Here is a 13,546-nt window from a genome sequence, read left to right on the forward strand (position 1 = left end):
TTCCTTTCCCCCCGTCCCCTTTACGAACGGACTGATCGCCACAGCCGGGGGTCGGAGACGATGTCTAAAAAGCCCTCGCGACGGAGAACAACGTTCGGCACTCGATGGTGAATGGGGCGCCCCGCCGTAAGCCTACCGTCGATGTCGAGGGGGAGGGGAGGTCAGGAGGCGTCGGCTCTATGGATTTATACCGTCGATTCTCGGCCGGGCTTCTCTCCCGAGCTTCCGAATGCTTCTCGTCGCGGGTGGCTGCACCCCGTGTCCAGCAGCGGAGGCGCCCCCCGGCTACGCGGCTGAGTGGCTCGGGCGCCTTTTAACAGACTGGTAAGGATATTCGAGAGCGAGAGAGAGAAAGAGAGAGGAGGTGAGAGAAGGCGCGCAGAGGATCAATTTCGGGAGAGGAACGGAACGGCGAAGGGTTGGACGCCCCTGGGAACCGCGTGCCGTGTGCCGGGCTAATTATTCCAAGTCTCGCGGAGTGGTGTCATGCCTGCAATAATGCCGACGATGGAGGGATATTAACGACGGGAGCTAGTCGGCCCTCCGTAACGTACTTGGAACAAACGAGCCGCCTGGTACCAACTACGCAAAAACACGAAACTCGTAAAAGTATTGCCGCTTCCGCCTCCGTCTCTTCCTCATCCTCATCCTCATCCTCCTCCAGTCCCCTTTGACCCCGGTAAACAGCGTCGCAACGGAGTCCTTTTTGCCAGCTCGTCCTCTTGACCGAGTTACTTTTCATCCCGGGGGAAGCGTTCAATGTTTACGAACGCCGCTCGAAGCCTCCGCGTGCGGGGACGTTGAAAGCTCGCGCAGTTCGGCCACCCCCCACATTTTTCGTCAGTGTTGTCGTCGCTGTTTCAACTACGACTATTGTCTTTCTGCTATACTTCTCAACCCGCGTTATAGATATAACAAGGGGAAGCAGGAAGCCGGACGATTATCGCCGCTTCGCGTTAAAGCGAGACCCGCCAAATCGCAAGTCTCGAAAAAACTCGATCCGGGGACCGTGATGAGAGTCAACGAATTAGGCCGAAATTACATTTTCGGAATTTGGTCCGATCGAGTTAGCCTCCGACGTCAGCTAGCCGGGGGTGGGTTGCGCGTCTGTCCACCCCCGCCTCCGGCTTCGTCCCCGCCTCAAGCCCCGGTGACGAAAACTTTGCCGATTACGTCTCCCGCTTCTCACGTGTGTGCGCTCAACAAGCGCACACCGATGGAAAATTGAACGCGAATAAACAATACACTCGAGCCAACTCTCGGCTGACGATGACGACAAGCTCGCGACTGAACGAGTTCCTAAGTTCGAGTTTCCCGCTAGCTGCGAGGAGAGGAACTAGAAGCGAGAGCGGGATAAAGGGTGGTAGGCAGAGAGAGAAAGAGGGAGGGGGGAAGGAAAGAGGACTTGGCACCGAGCAGGTGGCGGGGTCGTCGCTTTCCGTTGCGTAAGACCCTTAATTTAATATAATTTGCCTAATTTCATTGCGGGACGGGGACCGCGGTAGGCCCAAAGCCGGTTCCTCCGTAACGATTGCGCGTTATCCGCTTCCACCCCCGAGCTTTGGCCAACTTTGCACCGGGAGGCGGTAACCCAGGTCGGGCGACGACGGCGAACAATGATCACGGTATAGCCATAATTATCACGAGGCGGGTGCCGAGTCTTTCTCACTCTCGCCTTCACTCTCGTTCTCACTCGGCACGGCGCTGAGGGCGAGATACGAAACGAAGGGCAGGCGCGTGTATCTGCAAGCTGCAGAGTCTGGCTTACGGAGTATCCGTAACCCAAATGTACCCGCCGACGTACGTCGCTATCCCAGAAACATCGTCGCTGCGGTGGCGGAGTTAATTATCCCGGAACGACGCGCCGGCATCGAACTACCCCCTCCGATCCAACCCTCCGTTGGCTCTACAGTTGCAAGGCTCGGTTCGTCGATTTGCCGGAAAACCGGCGAGACAGCTGACGAAGTATATGTATACGAATAAGAAGTAACAATTTCGATTTCAGAATAAATGGACCGAAAATTTGTACGTAACGCGTTAGGTATGTTTTCCGCAGGTACGATTGAAACTAAGCTAGGAGACTGAAGTGGATGGGTTGAAGAAGCGGAAAAATACATCAACACGTGAGGAAAAATATTCTAGATCTTACAACTCCTGTGGCGAACGTATGGAGTGGAATTTTTTGGAGTTAAATCTACAGCAGTTGAGCGGCGAGATCTGAACAGATCTACCAAAATTCATGCAGATTTGACTAGAAAAACGTGCTGTCCATACAGTCACCACGACAGGTGTAAAATCCAGATTATATTTTTTTTCCGAACGAATGGTATCCAAATCACGACAGAACTGTTTCAAAGAATTTCAGCGTTCATCAGAATTGTTTATGCCCGCAACGTTTCTTCGTACCTTGGTCCGGTACAACTTAGAAACCGTTGGTCTATTTCCTGAATTCTTGCGAAATGTCTCCCAGAATTCACCATCCGCTAATAATAACCGATCACTGCGATCCAGTGGCGTGGCTATCTCATCGACACTGTGCAACGATCTCGGATCTATGTTCGTGCGCGAAGGGTGAAGTATCGCGAAGTACCGGCGGTTCCGCAGCGAGTCGCGGAAGGGAAAGAAGGAAGCGGGAATAATTACACAGGCGTAGAAGTTGTCCAAGGGAAATGAGGGAATTACATAATTCACGCGTGCATGCATATACGTAAGGTACACAGGCATACGTATAACAGAGCCGGAGCTTTTTACAAAGGTATAGCTTACGGGCTTCGAAGCTCTTGCCGTCGTGACTGACAGTAATACCTACCCGCACCTACCTGCGGGGTCGTAAGCGCGCTTATCGCCCGATAAAAAGTTTCGCGAATGTTCAAATTTAGCCCCGGATAAGGCGGATGAAGGCCTCGGGGCAACCGGCGCGGCGCTGCCGCCTGGGTTAGGAATTATGTTATATTCTTCAAGAAACCACGATATAAATCCACGCCTACAGGGACTCGGTTTTATTTCATCGCCCGCTTCGTTCGTTTTCAGTTTCATTCCAGACTTCACCGCAAGGAACAAGAATCGCGCACGAGAGAAGAAGAATAAAATAGCGAATCTCAAAATTTTCCCACTTATATCAATAAAAATCTGCAATTGTGGCGCTGCTCTTGAGCCGAAAATAATACGTTTCCCGAATAGCCCAAGGTTTGTACGCAGGTAATAGGTGTCTCAGTCATCGGAATTTTCCGACGTTATTTTATCATTCCGAGTAACTGTTTACCGATGTTTTAACCCCCTTGAAGTCACACGCATCTTGGGTCTGACTCTGGTTCCTGGGGTTATTGTCACGCTGGTACCAAAGATACCGGAAGCCGATTGTTGACCTTTAATCTTGCAGGAAAGCTGCGATTCCGGTCCCTAACGCTCGTGGGTGTATTGTAAGAAAGAATTACAGATATCGATAAGCCAGCGATTGCCTTTTTTCTCGTAAGCATCGATTCCGGTAGAACGAAGAACGACTTTGCGCCAACCGCGGAATTCGATCACCTTCGATACCAGAATACGCATAAGTAAATGTTCGAGGAGTGCATGCATCGCGTTAATTGAATACGGCGTATAATTGTAAGTATGCCGAGTAATTTCATCCAAACGTTGCAAAGATCTGCGGAATTTCTTCGAGCAAGCAAGAAGTCTCTTTGCCAGAGGATTAACGCAGCCGAGTAAGGGGGTTCCCAGGTTCTAGATTCAAGATTAAGCCGTCTCAATCAATCAGCCGTAATTACACGGGTGTCAGCGAGCCGTTTGATCCGTGGCCGAACCGCGGGGTTTTCGCGTGCCTTGGAGGTGCAGGCAGAGCACCTCTACCGCCTCGACTGGCCCGGTTGCACGAGTGTCAACTCGACCTTGAAACGATCAGCGTCGAAAAGGCAGGAGACGACTCGCGCGAATCGGGTGCTTCCGAAAGCGCCCTCGCGAGACGATCGTTACCAGAGCTGGTTTTATCCTGCACGCGGTTATCGCGGCGGTTAACAGCGTGAAGGACACGAGATGGCCGGCCGTGCGATAAGGCGAATCTGACAAAGTGATGCGGACTGGAAGAGGGCAGCTTGGCGGTGTTGACGCACGCGTCGGTCGGCGGCGTCGAGACGCGAAGGACGAAGGGTCGCCGACGGCTGGAGGTGACGTGTACCTGGAACCAGTCGATAGGCCGTGAGGCGCGACGTCGGCAGACGGAGTCCGACTGCATAATCTGCATGCGCCACGTGTGACGTGATACGCATTTACACAGGGGATTCTGACACGGCTCGACACTTACCCCGGTAAACACGGGCGTAACAAAGCCTGGTAATCGGCTAGGTATACATCATTCAAGATAAGTCGAGTAGCTCTAGGCCGCTTTGTGCGTTCCGCTTGAGTTGCGCATCGACCGCTTCGCTCGCTCGCCTTCCCGATGATGCGGACTTGTTCCGTAGAACGCGCGATGCGGACGCGTGGGTTGATCGGCTGCGAACACGTGGCAGCGTGACAAATTTTTCGAACGATCCTCCGTTCCTGTCCATAGATGAAAATTGTCCTTGGATCGAGTGGCAAAACGCGCTTCTCGCGAGTCGGAGATTGTGTAGAAGTATAAAGTGGGATGAAAACGGGTAGTGGAGCACGAAAATCCACAACAGACCGTTCACACTACGAATTGTTGATAAGTTTTGGCAACAAGTTGCATTTCACGCCCGAACTTTGTCTCGGCTTTCCGTTCTATTTTCTCTCTTCGCAATCGTCGCCCTGCGCACCCCACGCACGTTCTACCTTTGTAAAGGCGAAGGTGTTTCGTTGCGGCGTGCGAATTACTCCGGGGGCGCGAAACTACCGACACAAGGAAAAGAGGCCACGCATGCAGACGTAGGTGTGCAACCCTGCGAACGATCGACCAGCCGGCCGTCTGCCGGCCAATTAGAATGGAAACCTAGTCGTATCGGGTGGAAGTTGGATATACGCGTGTAACCAGGGTTGAAACTGTCTCCACAGAGGGTGAAATATTATGGTCGATAACTGAGGGGGTTACTTCCACCATTCGCTAAGTGATTGTCGAGCTTTGTCGATACACGCATTTACCGTATGGTCCTTATATAGGATGTTGACAAATTTTTTTCGCCCCAGTCTCCAAATGTTACTATCTGAAAAAAATACACATTATCGTATCAGCTAATCCGGACGAATTGTACTTCCTCTAAATAAAAAGAAGTCGGCTTCCGAGGATTATTTATTATTTATTCCCATAAGAAACTTCGATCACAAAGCGGAATATTTTAGAGTTCGGGTAAGAATCTAAAAAAATTAGGAAATTATTTTTGAATTATTTGAAATTGATTTGCGGGGTGGCGCGGAAAAAATTCGTCAACACCCCAAATAAGGACCTTTCTAAATACACATACCCTTGGTTATCATTATTTCTCGCTTCGCGCTGTCTTCCCTTTATTATTATTTATATTTTATGCTCCCGAACCTTACGCGACCAAGTCTGCTCTCCTCTCCGCTTTCACTAACTAAACAACGAGAAATAAATCATTCCCGTCGATCGTTTCAGCGCCTATCTCTTCGCCGATAACCGACACATTACTGTCGGTTAAAGAGGTGAATAGGACTCGGGTTCGTGGGATCCCGGGGTTGAAGAGCCCCGCGGCTTTCCTCCGTTCATTGTCATCGCGGTTGATCGATCCTGGGATCCGAGGGGGCCGGGGACCCCCGGGTCGCGTATGAAGAAGGTCGATGCGGGGGGCCGGGTGATTCGGTTGAAAAATCGCGGGACGAAGCCCGGGCGTATTTTCAAGTGGTGTAAAATATTAACCCGCTACTCTTAAGAACCTCGTGGCGAATATGCCTCTAGTTTTTCGCCAGAGTTGCTACATACACACATATCTACACACATACGCATACACATTACGTACACGTGGGTATGCCTAGACGTCGGGGGCGGCAAGGTAAATTATTCTGAAATTCAAATCTGAAAAGGAAACGCTCGAGTAACGGGGGAATAATGCTCGGGTAACGCGGTGAAAAATGACGTACTGTGCACCGGTAACGGGGTTGAAAAAGAGAGATAAAAAAAAACGCGAGAGAGCGAGGGAGAGCCGACGACCTTGGCGGCCCCGCGTGGCGTCGCGCTGCAGGTGGGTGCAGGCCGCGAATCAATCTTCCACGGTGAGTCGAGCTGGACGAGACGGGGTGAGGGTGGGGGTGGGGGGGGTGGGGTGGCTTTGCGAAAAAGTTATCCTCGGGAGCGTCGCGTCGAATACTAATTAAAGACTGGTGGAATGAAATTAGTTAGTTGCGGGTGACGGGGGCGAAACGAAGGGGGAGATGAGGAGAGCCGCTTATGATAATATAATAATACTTACTTAGCTCTGGGCGCTACCTCTAAGCTCATTATGCGTTTAGTTTGTAACTTGAATTGGATTCGTGCTTAACCCCCTTCCACCGCGTCCCGGCCATCCTTCGTCTTGCTCTCCTCTCGCGCCTTCGTCTTCCTCAACTCACCCCGTGAAAGCCCCTTCATTATATACCCTTACGAAGACCCGGAGAAGACTGCGTCAAGAGGAACTAGTTTCCAAGTGACACCTCTACGGATGGGTATCGCCGTGTATATTCTCCTTAAACCGCGATAGACTCCGACCATCACGAAAGTTTACGTTCTTTAACCATTTCCCATGCACATCTGCCACTCGCACTTTCCGCCACGTTCACGCAATCGCAGTCTTGTTCTCAAGGTTTGCTAATTTTTTTTTTTTTGTTTTTTGCTCTGCACCATCGTTTCTTTTTACCTCCGACCCCGAAGATGGAGGATCAAGATTTCGCGGAAGGTATTAGACACGAAGTGTCAGACAGGGTTGAGGGGTGGCTGTATAACGAGTCAGGAAAAGTGGAACTCATCTGGTACAAGTCCTAACTCCTTGACGCGTCTTCGTATCGCTGTGACACTACATGACGCGATGTGTGAATTGCGTGCTTTCCTAGTATAAGTTACCAACAGAAAGCCACTCTGGTATTGGTATGTGCGAATTGGTTCGTCTACCATTCTGTATTCCCGAATTGAGTAAAGTTTTGACATCTGATGTCTGATGGATTTCTGCGAAATATCGTAATCAGCCCAACGTTGACTCAGTGAATTAATGGGTGGCTGTGTATGGTTTATTTTTTCAGGGTTACATCACCGTGGCGCTTCGGCTTGAAACGACGAGACTTCGTATCGACTTCTCACCTTTAAGAGGGACACGCCACTGTAACTGCAAGGTGGTTGTCTTTTTGACGCAACAACGCGAAGTCCATCGTAGCGGTAATTCTTATCGAAAGTATAAACGGTTCGTGCACCAATGAATTGTCTACGTTCCGAATGTAACAATCACTGAAAAATTTTCATTAAAGTGTTTCTTTCGACACAATCTTCTAGCATCACAGTTTTTATAGCGAGATAAAAATTACTCACAAATTCCGCAAGTTATCATTGTAATAAAACAAATATTATAGTATCGTGATTCTTATTTAGTGATATTAGGAAAGATAAGATCATGTTCGGAGTTTCAATGACGTTCCGTGCCAAGCCGCGTTTCTTTATATTATAATCCGAATTTTGTTTTTTATCTGACTAATTTTGATTTTCTAACATAATATTAACCGTAAGTTATTTTTGAGATTGTACAGAGCTAGACTAAGTTATGAGCAACCTGGGTGTTTTACGGTACGACTGGCCTCTTGGGTTTGCCATTTGTCATTCTAGACATTAACCAGAACGACCTTTGAGGTCCTTCAAGAGTTCGACTGACGATGCAGGACTCGTGGAAACGTGGTGGTCACGAGAAAATAATTCTTAATCACCCCTTGCAAGGAGGGATTAACCAATTCTTACAATCGCGTGCCTTACCATCCCCGCACGAGTCGTCTGCAAGAAAATGCAATAGTTTCAAAGAAAGTAACAGCATCGAAAAGAACGTCAAGGCGACATTACCTACGCAATCCATCAAAAATACTAGTCCGTTACGGTGGCGAAAAATACGTAAACTTGCAGAACTTCACCTTTGTAAAACTATAAAAATACATCCGAATATCCACACAAACATCATCTTTTACATTCATTTAGACTACCTGTCTAAAAATGGCCTTGGTGGGCAGGAAAGAGAAATTTCTGATCCAAACCAGGCACCCTGAACAATGACGTGTCCCTTGAATATAAATCTTTAAAATGAAAGGGAACGTTCCGTTTCTACTTTTAATAGCGAAACTTCGTTTAAACGGGTTTATTACGATATTAATATCTTTTTCTTATGAACTTAGAAACGTTGGAGTGATTCAGTTTGACGTGCCACAATATAACGTTCAGGCATTACCGTATCGCGAAGAAACTTATAACTGATCGCATGAAAATAACAGCTTTCACAAATATTGTTTGAATAATTGTTAAGAATTCACAATAGTAACAAAAGTCGAAAAACGAGAGAAAAAAAAAAAAAAAAACTCAAGAGGAACAAGGAAGAAATCATACGGTGAATTATTATACTAACGGGCAAACAGCCAAGACTCGAGGTGTTGCACATGTACTAAAGGAGCACGGGAATCGAGGGGGTTCGTTTAGACAATTGAATTCGTTCGATAATCCTACCTTCAGACTTTGGCGCCGGTGGTTTGCGGGTCGCCCAGTTGGTGCGGATGCTGCGACTCCCAAGCCACTGACCGTTCATGGCACCGATGGCGCTCTCCGCCTCCTGCAAAGCATAGAAACCAATGAAACAACCGTAACGCAAGTAACAAAGTCATTGCTAACACCGTTGTAAATTATTGTCAATTTACTACAAATTTACCGTAAAAAAGAGTTGTTGAATTCGGTGTAGCGACGTGAATTAATACACATTCAGTACATTCACCTTGAATTTACGATAAAAATGTTTGTTGGTTTTACTAATATTTGTAATAAAAAACATAAAAAAATAATTTGAATTTATTGTACTCTTTGCAAATCGATTAAACAGCGAACGTATGGGGAATTCACCGTTCCGAATACCAATGAAACTTCCAATATAGCGCAGGAAGTTTCATAGAGAAATTTTAACAGTGTAACCCAATAACAAAAGTGAGTAGCGCGTTTCAATTCTCTCCATTTCTAGCTCCGAGGTTGAGAACGTCGCGAGTTGGTACGACTGTACGTGTATGTGTATCTGAAACGAGATCGGATCACGGCGTCCTCGCGACAAGAAACCGGCTTCCACCACCGAGATATACTTAATCCCCAGGAAGGAGTCCTTGAACCGTTCTTCCGGCGTCTTCGAGGCGACGCGCGACGCCGCGACGCAACGGTTCCCAAATCACCAAACGACCGCGGTTTCTCGAGTTGGCCCCACCACCCGTCGCACTAATCGCTATGTACTGTTCTGGCCAGACTCGCGGCCGATTTGCGGAATCGCGGACAAACGGCAGATTATCAGATCATCCCGGCAAGTTCGAGCGGAAGGAATTGCTCGACGCGGCAGCGAGGCGGGCTCGATTTAAAGGGGAAGTACGCAACGAGGTGACAATATTTCCTTTCCGTTTTGGCCGCGCTCCACGATAATCGCGGAGTAAACAAGGAAAAAGGAGAAGGTGAAAGAACGAATTCTTCAAGCCAATTTCAAAGTGTTTCAAACCGGACTCAACGGAATTTAGATACAAGCTAATTGTTTCGCCAATGTGCTGACAACAGCTACCGAGTTTCGCAGCCTTGTTTACTTTCCATCGCGTTAAAGCGGTTGTGAAAATACAAACGTGATGAAAATTCCAAACTGGTGAACATCGGCAAGATTAGCGTTAAGACGATACTCTTCAATTAGAATTCGGGCGACGCGAAAAGCGTATTATCGGTTTTGTGTTCGAACTTTAACGTCACCCTCAATGACAGTTTCAATTTACTCTTGTTTGATCTAAGAAAAAATGCTTCAAACTCGTTTGAAATTGACGATGCAAAGAGGAACAAACCAACAGACCTGGTGATACAAATCAATAGACAAAGTCAACCGCAAGATTCGAGTACCTGGAGACATCGGAGATGCTACACAGATACGTACGAAAAATCATTCTCAGTGCATGGAATACATGTCTGGAACTTTCTACCGTCTGAAATTACATCATTCCACAGTCCGAATGAATTCCGTGCTGCTTGCTTTATTCATTTTCTTAATAATGAAAACCGATCCCGCAGGGAGCTGCGGCTCTAGGATCAAATAAAAATTCTCATCCATCTACCTACTTCCGAAAATATACATATACGACAAGTAGCCAGTCTTCGTCTTATTTCTCGATCGAAATAAGAATCTTGACAGAAGCGAGACTGCTCGGACCACGTGACCCGTCCGAAAGGTTGCACAGCCCCGAGTAGATGGGAGTTAATTTTTCTGACACCAACCCCTCAAAGGCTGGTGATGCGTCCACGTGGTGGTTCCCTACGAGAAGGAAGGGTCTCTATTTTGTCGGTCGGTCACGCCGAGTTGCGTAAGAGGCAGGCGTATGTACGAAAAATATTCTCATTTCGCGGAGGAGCAGGGACGATACGGCCGTTGGCGGGGATGAATCGGAGGGGCTCATAACACGGGGCATCAACTTCGGGGTGTTTGTGTAACAGCGGGCAATCCAATACCGCGGAACGAAGCCCACGCAGCGTTCGGGACGTCGAGATATATTCGGTGAATTTTTTCCCCGCCATCCCCCCCCTCCTCGCACGATTATTCCTTTCTCTTCTTTTTCTCATCAAAAATGTTTACACTGTTTGAAAAAAGGGCCTCAACCCGAGGCCCCCTCACCCCCGTAACTTACTCATACACCACCTGCATGCACGGGGGGATGCGGCTCTTCGTCCCGCGGGATAAAATTTTTCCAATTCAAATTTCCATCCCGACTTATGACTCTGTATTTCCGCGGTTAGCCTAGATAGGATAGCCGAAAGCTGAGAAGCCGGGGGCCGCGGCACCGAGCCTCTTGACTCGAATCGATATTCCGCTTCTACTTCTACTTGCACTTCTACGTCTGCTTACCACTTCTACTTCTACTTCCTACTTCCAGTTCCACTTCCATTTCCACTTCCACCTCGACGAGCCCCTCGCCGCGCTGTGCCGCCCGAGGAGGACGTGCATCCCCCCTCCCCCCCCCCCCCCCGCGCCACGTATGGACGTGCCATGCATACACCTGTCTACACCGAACGAGAGCGCGGCTCTGCCTCCACCCTCCATCCCGTTATCCCGAGTAAGGCTCGCCTCCGTCTCGCCCGCTCATTGCCACCTTTCGATATGAAAGATAAGGGTGGAAACCCCTCCCCCCCCCAAACCAAAATATTCTGTCAAGATTCACCGCCGATTGGTCAGCCTTCGAGCTCCCTCTGTCAACTGTCGCAAGTTAGCGGATTGTACCTAACGTAACCTGAGTTCTGAATTTCTCATCTCTCTCTTTCTCTCTATCTTTTCCTCTACATTTCCAGGAAAAAAAAACGAGAATGGAGTAATCCTGCGGATGCGGGGAATCCCGTTTCCCGGAACGAGTAATTTCTCGTAATTCACTTGGTATATCTACAGAGCCGCGACCGAAGAAGTGACTGAGCCAATTAGGCATACTTATATTCCGAGTAGTATATATGTATATACATACATACATATATATATAGATAGTATACTTATAGGTATACGCATATAGATCCCGAGGGAAAAGCTCGGGCGGATTTAAGCCGGGGAGGAGCGAGCTTTTTGCCGTAGCTAGACGCGCGGGACGGGGTATAAAACTTTTTAGGAAATTTCTCCGGTCTCGGATTCGATTTAAAAAATTATAGAGGACGGGCGATTCCGCTAAACCGGGTCCCACCGCTCGGGATCCCCTTTAAGATCGTTCGCGGACGGAGCAGAGCGCGCGGCAAGGCAAGGATCCGTTATGGTGCGATCGATCCCGGAGCGACTGCCGACCTCCTGTCCCTGCCGACGAATCAAGTTTCATTTAAACCGAACCCTCCTGCAGCCCAGGCTCCGAATGCCTGGCAACTGTAAAACCTCGCCACGACGGACTGCGAGCGGATCCTCGCGCCAGGATCGTAAGGAATTACTAGGTGGGTCCAGGCTCAGGGGTTGAACGTCGAACCAGAAGTTACGGCGGGCCGAATTTTTCCTCTTAAAATGTGCCCGTGACGGCGGTGATCGAGAGAACCGAAGTAGCCTTTTGAAATTGAAGATTCGCCAAGTGTCTCCGGACACCTACGCACCTACCTTTTATACCTACCGGTCGGTGAATTATAATTTCTCAAATCACGGGGGGAGGGAACGCTACCGCGCTTTAAAGAATTCTCTCAAAGTTTTAAGTTTGAATAGCTCCTCTGACCTAGAAACCATGATAAGTATAATAATTGTCCGAATGAAAGCACGTTCGCTTCAATATCTTCTTTCACCGTTCACGAGGGATTACCTCATGCCACGGGAGGAGTATAAGAAGTAAAATAAAAAAGTAGAGGGAAAAAAGAAACGCTTGCACATTAATGGGAACAGCAGGATCAGCCGTCTCTCCCGGCATCGCGCGGACGGCGGAGCGTTTGAGATGAGCTGGTTAACAATGAGCGGGTATCGGTGAAGCGGTTAAAGGAGCCGCAGGTATAACATGATCGAGCCGAGAGAGCGAGAGAGAGAGAGGATCCATCCGACTTTGAACCGCACGTGAGGCACGTCCGCAGTTTCGCGATGTTATACGGAAGCCGAATGAGCATCGGCGAAGGTGGAGGCTCGCCGACGTTTTCGCCGCTTGGGACGAAGCAGCGTCCAAGAAGCGGCGTCTGCTACGACGCCGGCAGTCCTGCCGGTGCTGGTAATCTCGGGGCTGGTGCAGATGCCAGTGGGCCAGATCGATAGGGCATTAAAACGGACGAGACGAGACGAGACGAGACGAGACGAGACGAGACGTCTTCCACGGAGCGGTAATAGTATCTGCACAGACCGCAGACTCGCGGTAGCCCCGCGCCGAGTCGACCCAGGGTGCAAACCCCAGGGGTGAAAAGGGGTGGAAAACGGGTGAGAGACGCCGCCCCCTCACTCCGGGTGGCAGCTGTAGATCTGCGGTGATTTACGTCGCGGATTTTTGGCCGCGAAATGGGAGAGCGAGAAGAAGCTCCCGCAAGGGGGACCGGGCTAATAAAACCTAAGAGATAATGCCATCTCGGAGAATGGCGTTGTAAAATATAAAGCCAAGTTTCGATTGGAAGTCGGGCGATCGGAACGGAGGACGAGCAGCTCCGTGGTAATACTTAATGGGCCAGGGAGGAAGGGAGCTTAACGCGCGACACTGGCTCGGATCCTGATATTACCCACCAAATGCACCTTGTCCCTCCTAGTTAAAGATGGCGATGATAAAACGGCCATGTTAACGACACCGTAATAATAGTTGTATGATCATGCCAGACTCCTCGTCCTGCATCGCAAGTCGTCGCAACGGAAAATCAGCTTGTTACGGCCGCGGATAGCTTTGCGGAACCTTTGGTCTGGGCCCTTCGATGTATTCGGATGTGAATCTGCTTAGTGGTGATCGA

The 13,546-nt window shown here is 49.1% G+C and overlaps 1 protein-coding gene across 7 annotated transcripts in view; it reads right to left on the bottom strand.

The window, feature by feature from the left end:
- LOC124308109 (nucleolysin TIAR) overlaps positions 1-13,546 on the bottom strand; it is a 295,980-nt gene that overhangs the window by 21,824 nt on the left and 260,610 nt on the right. For all 7 annotated transcript variants that reach the window (XM_046770485.1, XM_046770480.1, XM_046770479.1 and 4 more), the window contains one exon: positions 8,630-8,732. In XM_046770485.1, the coding sequence (XP_046626441.1) occupies positions 8,630-8,732 (103 nt within the window). The remainder of the gene's footprint in view (positions 1-8,629; positions 8,733-13,546) is intronic.

This window comes from Neodiprion virginianus, chromosome 6 (assembly GCF_021901495.1).
Source record: "Neodiprion virginianus isolate iyNeoVirg1 chromosome 6, iyNeoVirg1.1, whole genome shotgun sequence".
Classification (NCBI taxonomy): domain Eukaryota; kingdom Metazoa; phylum Arthropoda; class Insecta; order Hymenoptera; family Diprionidae; genus Neodiprion; species Neodiprion virginianus.